Source organism: Poecilia latipinna, unplaced genomic scaffold (assembly GCF_001443285.1).
Source record: "Poecilia latipinna isolate Pla-1442-1.1 unplaced genomic scaffold, P_latipinna-1.0 Scaffold1159, whole genome shotgun sequence".
In the NCBI taxonomy this organism is placed as follows: Eukaryota; Metazoa; Chordata; class Actinopteri; order Cyprinodontiformes; family Poeciliidae; genus Poecilia; species Poecilia latipinna.
The window spans coordinates 142,073-149,603 of NW_015113775.1; the positions used below are offsets into that span (position 1 = coordinate 142,073).

Consider the following 7,531-nt stretch of genomic DNA (forward strand, 5'->3'; position numbering starts at 1 on the left):
TATACCAACCATTTGGAGCGCAGAAAATGGAAGTTGTGATTCCTGATACAGACCTGGAACAAACCAGCTCTGTGATTAAAGTATCAACAATCTGTAGATCAACACCCTGTGCTGAGGCTGAAAGTGTCAGAAGAGATTGTAAAACATTTTGTGATAGTTTTCCACTGTATGCACAAAAAAGTCTCCTCCATCAATGCATATGCTTCATGCTGTATATGTTACTTTTTGTACCACCTGTTAAATGTTCATTTAGACTAAAAAAGTAGTCATATCAGAGTGTGTTGCGCAAAAGCTTGAATCGTTAATTTTCGGAAGTTAATCAGACTTCAGTATTTAATCTTTAAACAGTGAAGGGGTTTGTTTTCAGACAAAGCACATAGGATGATAGTTCTGAGATTAGATATGAAGTTAATATGTCTCAATATGCTTGAGTTGGAACTGGGAGTGAGTTTTTCTAACTCAGGTTTTAGTCTATATTCAGATGTAAGACTTTTGATTTCCCATTTACAATCCAGACGGACAGATTCAAATTCCAGCAGGTAGAAGATGTCTAGATGTAAAACATAAGTGAAAATTCCCAGTAGAATAACATAAATCACATTCAATCACTTTTATCAAAATAATGGTCTGAGTAATCAAAGAGCTTTTTCATCTGTTGGTTCTCACCATCAGCTGTCTGAAACTCTCTCCAGATGATAGCAGCTCAGATTCACCTTTAGGTGATAAAAGGAGGGCAGAATGTCTTTTTCTTTTTTCTTTCTAGCCTGTGGTTTAAAATGTTTGTGCTATATCAGGTATCTTAGTACCAATAGTTTTGCTGGTCACTTCAGTCAATTGTTTAACTCTTTTTTTTGTCTCATTTTGATATATTGTAATATGAAATTATATAAAACATGGCTGCTGTTGCTAATGGTTTCTAGTGTTAGGGTCTATGTGTCACAGCTGCTGCTGAGCAGTGACCAGTCACACCTGATCTTCATCACCCTGATCTCCAGCTGCTGCCATATAAGGACAGATCTTCCCCCTGCAAGACATCAGGTTGTTGTGAAACACTCAGTGGTAATGCCTTCAGGCCTGCTGTAGCTACTTGAGCGATTTGCCCAATTACTAACCTGTCTGTCTCTTCCTAGTGATGGCCAAATGAAGCCTCCCAGGCCATTGCTTTGGCCAAAGGTTCATTACTCGGTGGTTCATTCATTCCTCACTAGTGACATCTGCTGCTGAAACTGTGGCAGCCTTGTTGCTCAGCTAGACATATTTTAAAAGATTAGTAAATGCAATTTTGTCACAATTTTTTTTGTCAAACTCATGATTAGTAACAGGAAAATTAATTAAATCCTGTTTAATTTTTATTTTTTTATTATTCAAATGATTTGTAGCCAAACTAATCTGGAGTATGTTGACTGTCGGTGCCTGTTTTCTCTTATGTCACAGATTCATTTGGCAATAAACATTTGTTTTACTGCATTGGGAGTGCAGAGTGTTTGTTGGGGCAGACAGTATTCCTTTAGTTTTGATTTGCCTCATGAAAAACTAAAATTCTTCAAAACTTTTTCTTGGATTTCTATTGACTCTCTGATCCCTTATAATTTTACACATCAGGCCAGAATATTACTCTTCCAACAGCTTTATGACTGTTTCTGCTGTGCAAGGCTGATATATCTATGCTGATCAAAATAATATTGGAAATTTCCAGAAGGTGAGAATTTTGGAGGTGGAAGGGTTAATTATTTTTATTTAACAATCTTATTGCGAGCGATCATCTCAAAGTATTCCCAGATGTCAGAAATTTTCTTGCTGGCTCCATTTCAATCAAGTTTATTTGTGTAGCACATTTCAGCAACAATGCAGTTTGAAACACATAAAAAACACAAAAATATAAAGTCATAAGATACACTATAATCAACAATTGAGAAAGCGAGGAACAAAAATTACATTTTGATTCCATCATCAAAATCATTAATACAATTCCAGCCACTGCAGAAGACAAATACTCTCCTCTGATTCCTGACCAAATACAATAACCTGCTAATAATGTGGATTGCTGGAATCAACAGTGAGACAATTAGATCATTCGTACACCTGCTATAAACTTATTGCATCTCTGGGAGTGCTGTTCACATTATATCCTATGCATGTATGACATAGGATACATTTATCAGCCAGCCAATTTCTGGATGCCAATTTCCTTAAATTTGGGAGATCGTGATCAGCTGATACTTCCATGTGATGCCCATCTTATTCCCTAACCTTATCTTTGTCAGCAAAGGTTTATAAATCAGCCTCTGTCCTCTTCTGCTCTACAATCAGAAGTTTGACTGACAGATCGACCAGATCACGTCTGCACGTTTGCAGTTAACAATATTCACCCCACTGTTGCCAACTCAGTGACTTTCTTGCTACATTTAGTGACATTTCAGACAAAAAACATTGGTATCAGCCAAAATTGGCAGGTCACGCTTTTTAAAGATCTAACCGGCCAGAAAACTGCAATCGGTATACAGCATGAAGCCTATGCACTTATGTAGAAGACTAACAAATGAAAATTAGATGTTATTAGTGATTTGTATTCTCAATTCAATGCAGTTCAATCAACTATTCATTATTTCCAAATTTGGGTTAATAAGTAAACATTTAAATTTATTGAATTTAATTATTTTACCTTCATTTGTACAATTATTAGCTCGTTTTCACCTACATTGTTTTCCACATAATGTTTTCCCTGGCCACAAGGGGGCGCTTTTTGTAGTCTGAAGGGACCTCTGGGTATTATTAGACATCAGCAAAAAGCAGTACACAAAGTACGGAAGAGGATTAGGGCCACTAAAAAACATAAATCTGACTTTAATCTCAGAATTCTGACTTTTTGTGGGTATTTTCTCGGCAATTAGCACTTATTTTATCTCTACACGTGAGAGCACACTTATGAACGGAAAAGGATTAGCCACTGCAAAAAAAAAAAAAAAAATATGAGGAAAAAAAGTCTGAATTCTGAGATTAAAGTCAGATTTTTTTTCTGTAGTTCTAATCTTCTTCTGTAACAAGGTGTCCATTCTTATGTTTATTGTTCTGGTTTATTTACAACTTTGTGCCGTCCATGACAATGGGATTTTGCTATGGATGCTGGGAGATGCAGTTTGCTTGGCTCGCTGGTGAAATTGGAATCCAACAGGAATAAACCACAGAGTTGAACTTGTTTTGATTTTATATTCTAACTTTTCTTAACTACGTCATATGGAGTGACTGCAGTGAAATGTGTGACTGAAGACATTGGAAATGAAAAGTTTTTTAAGTTATAGTTTGTGAAAGAGAGATGCGCTTTGCTTTATCAAGAAATGATAACATTTAATTTTCCATAACAGTACAAAGGTCATCTTTGTTATCATTGACCTGTGTACTGTAATATGTTTTGCTTTTTACATACAGTGGATAACTACTGTCTCAAGATCTTCTGACCTTTTCAACCCCCCCCCCCCCCACACACACACACAGGAGGAAGGGTTGTCCTGGTTTCACACCAATGAGGAAGGCTTCAACACTGACTTGCATCTTTGACATAATGATAAGAAGACGAATAATAAAAAATTAACAATATATAGCACAGCTACATTCAGATAGCAAACTAAGCCAATGACAAAGTGCTTCTACAAAGAAGTAGGATCATTAGAATAACCACATACCTGCACATATCTGAAAACATGGTCCACAGTTTGACATGAGCTGTTTTGGATTCTTCTTGTGACCTTTGGATGTAGGACGAAGCACATGAACCAACAGAAGAATGCCTGGTTTTCCCAGCCTGGAGGAACAACAGGATAAATAGCAGACACATTAGGATAATAAAAAAACATTTTAAAGAGAAGAGTGAGCAAAACTAACCACACCCACATGTGTATGTCACCATCACAGTCATTCAAAATACTTAGTCCACCCGGTTTAGCCTGGAAAGCATTTCTCACCACCTACAACATAAAGCATGGTGTATACGACTGTTTAATACAGGGGTACTCAAGTCCAGTCCTCGAGAGCTACCATCCTGCAACTTTTAGATGCATCTTGACTCCAACAGACCAGGATCAGCTCTGATCAGACCTGCTAACCAGCCATTCATTTGATTCAGGTGTGTTAATTGGAGCAGGGAAGCATCTGAAAGTTGCAGGATGGCAGCTATCAAGGATTGGCCTTGAGCACCCCTGTACTGAACAGTCGTACCGCGATATTCAAACAAATAAACTAACGTTAAGCATAAGTTGATACTCTTGTGCAAATAGAAATTTAATGTATTCATAAAAAATAATCAAAAACATGATGATTTTAACATGGAACTTGCCTTGTTATGATAAGCTCCAGACAAGACGCCATACTGCTGCCTCCGCTCTATGTGACGTTGGTCACATTGGTGTGTGTGGAACGTGTTTTTAAACTAAGTGGCCAGTACGCTAAAGTTGTACCTTTGATGCATTAAATTAATTTTTCAGTGTGTAACCACTTTTGTAAATGTTGCCATGCCTGAGTTGTTTGGGATTAAACTAATACAATCTTATTTTTTCTAAATCAACACTGCTTAATGAAAACATAATGCAAACTCTTGATCTTTTATTTAATAAAATCGATCATTTTGATGGCTAACACAAACAAGTCATACTGAAAACCTGGAAAACTTTAACTAAAAAGAGAAATACTAAGGGTAAGGATGAACTAACACATGAAAAAATAAAACAAAATTAGATTACTGGAAGATCTGAGAAAACAACATGGCAACCCAGGATTTGTTGTACTTTGAAAGAGTATATAATTTGCAGAAACAAGTGAGCAGGTGGTAAAATAGGAAAGTAGCTGGTGACATCTAGAAAATCTGGAAATAACAAGGCTTTTATTGTTAAAACTCGAAGTGATTTTTAGGAAAAACAGGAATGGAGTGAGGTCCAGTTTATTTCAAAAAAACATCAGAAATTAACCAGTTGAAGTTTCTATGGCTCAATGACCGCCTCACAGGCATGTGATGTTATTAATGAAAATGTCTAATCCAGTAAATGACTTTTCTTTTTCTGTATTCATTTTTGTATTGGATTGGTGATTCAGAAAGAAAAACAACCTTTTAACTTTAGCCAAAGGTAATAGGAGATGATGAATCACTTTTAATGCTATAATTGTACGATCCTTTTATATGTTTGCTCCACTTCATAAGTTATAAATGAAGAAAGACTTTCCCTCAGTTTAGGACATAATATATCTAATTAGTGGCTTTTTTATAAGAGAAAATGCTCTGTTAATTTTTTTAAAATTAACATGAAGAATATAACATTTATTTGCATTTATTATATATTTATTTCTGACTTTCAGAAATTGACTTAATAATCAAACAGCCTTCGTGTTTTCTTTATTCAGTGATGATTTCTAAGTGCAAAGAGTGATACATTTTTTGCCATTCTGATCTGTTCCTGTTTGCTTCACACAGATAGTAAAATCCCTGTGTTTTTTGGGTTTGTTTCTGATTGAATGGACTCATCTTGGAAAATTGATAAATCTTTTGTTGCGTAATAAATGTTCTCACACTAATGAAAAAGAAACATTTAGTTCAAGAATATCACATTTACTCCCCTTGATACAATTTCTATCTTAAATCTTAAAAGCGTGTGCGCTGTTCTTTATAATTTCTTCCCAACATTGTGTTAGATTTGATGAGTCTTAATTATCTTTTTCCTAGCAGATAAGTCTTATTACATATTGCTGGAGGGTGACATGTAGCTGTAATCAAACAAAGTCAAGTGAAACATACAATAAATGGCAGCCAAGAAAAGGAACAGATGTAAAGGAAGTAGGGTGTGAAACAGGAAGTTTGATTCCAAACCATAAATAGAGGAACTCAAGATATGTTTCCATTGTTTTCTGTACATCCCCCCAAGAACATTTGACCTCAGATGTAAGAAAGTGATCACAATGCAACTATTAGGCACTTCCTCAATATAGTACTTGCATCATAGTGCTTGTTGTACATATATGGCTGGTATTTTTTATGAAGTACTTGACTGCGACTGGTGTCAGCACAATTATCAAGAGATGCAGGATTCAAGAAGAGATTAAACACCAAAAAAGCTGACGAAGTAGTTTCATACTAACGGTTCAATAAAGGAAGCAGGACTTAACACAGAAAAGAAATGGAAGTAAATTAAAACGGAGATAAAACTAATGGAAGCAAAAAACACAAAACATTAGCAAACTCATTAGGTATGACATTAACATGTTTCACTTCACAAAGTGATTTTAATAGACTGAGGTGAAATTTAAAGTATTAGAAAGGCATTTTTGATTAAACTAAAGTTGGATATCCACTGATAGTATTTTTTCTCAAACTGTCTGATTAGGAGATGTTATAATTATATCTGCAGCTTTTATTGTCTGGAATGTAAAACAAACTAGAGGTATGTTTTCATACCTCTAGTATGGAAACTAGAGGTATATGCCACATTATGACACATGCACACATAAACGACTGTGTGTTTCATTTATGTGTGCATGTGTCATAATGCGGCATATGTTTTTTGTGTACAAGTCATAACTGCATATTTACTTCCTCTTAGCAGTGAAGCAGATGACCTCTGCACAGCAGTGAAGCTCTGCCCCTGTCGCGTTTTACTGCTGAGGAAACATGAACGCTTACAATTTTCTGTTTGCTTTGTTTGTATGCCTTGGAAATCCAGGTGAGTTTGAATAATTTAATCTTTCTGTGTTTATTTAAAGGCTTGGCGTAATAATTCATTTAAAAAGTATTAAAAATGACTTCTCTCATTTCTCTGCAGTTTTTTCAGAGGAAGATTTTTACCAAGTCAAAGCATGTTGTTCATTCAATGGTCCAAACTTTGACAGTATTGAACACATACTTACAGCCAGTTTTAACAAGCAAACGATGATGGAGTACAACAGCACAAGAGGAAACTGGATTGGATTTACAAATTATTCAATTGTGGCTTCACGGTTATGGAACAAAGACCCTTTGGACCGCTTTGAAAGAGCAACGGAAATGAGGCTAATGTGTTACGGGAACCAAGAATACATACAAGCCATCAGTAAGAGCAATTATTTTTAACAATATGAAGCTCAGTTTTACTTTATATACCAATATGGGGCTGAGACTGTGATGTTATGTATCCCCATTTAACGGCAATGTACAGAAGAACTTTTTGTACTTTAACAAATATGTTTATATTTCTACATGACATCAAGTAAAAAAAAATATTTATAATGGATTCATTAACTTTTGTGTCAATTTCTGTGTAGATTTTTAAGAAAATGTTTCTATGTTCACAATGACTTGGCTATGATATTATGCACTACATTGAACACTATAGAAAAGTAAAAGGTAAGGTCTAATGTGAAAGAAATCGTAAATAATAACCCGTTTTTTTCTAGGAAACCTGTCGACAACGCCCACCATGAGGCTAAAATCAGTGAAACAGCCAAACGGTCGACATCCAGGCATGCTTGTGTGCAGTGCCTATAACTTTTACCCAAAGCAAATTAAAATAACCTG

At 35.5% G+C, this 7,531-nt stretch overlaps 1 protein-coding gene and 1 long non-coding RNA gene across 3 annotated transcripts in view; both read left to right on the forward strand.

Annotated features, from left to right (window-relative positions):
* Positions 1–917: 917 nt before the first annotated feature.
* Positions 918–7,531, forward strand: part of LOC106960144 (uncharacterized) — a 19,903-nt gene continuing 13,289 nt past the window's right edge. The window contains exons 1-2 of the long non-coding RNA XR_001427509.1: positions 918–927; positions 6,097–6,104. This is a non-coding gene — a long non-coding RNA (uncharacterized LOC106960144). The remainder of the gene's footprint in view (positions 928–6,096; positions 6,105–7,531) is intronic.
* LOC106960142 (HLA class II histocompatibility antigen, DQ beta 1 chain-like) overlaps positions 6,559–7,531 on the forward strand; it is a 5,039-nt gene continuing 4,066 nt past the window's right edge. For both annotated transcript variants that reach the window (XM_015053098.1, XM_015053095.1), the window contains exons 1-2: positions 6,559–6,701; positions 6,801–7,067. In XM_015053098.1, the coding sequence (XP_014908584.1) occupies positions 6,650–6,701; positions 6,801–7,067 (319 nt within the window). In that variant the 5' untranslated portion in view covers positions 6,559–6,649. The remainder of the gene's footprint in view (positions 6,702–6,800; positions 7,068–7,531) is intronic.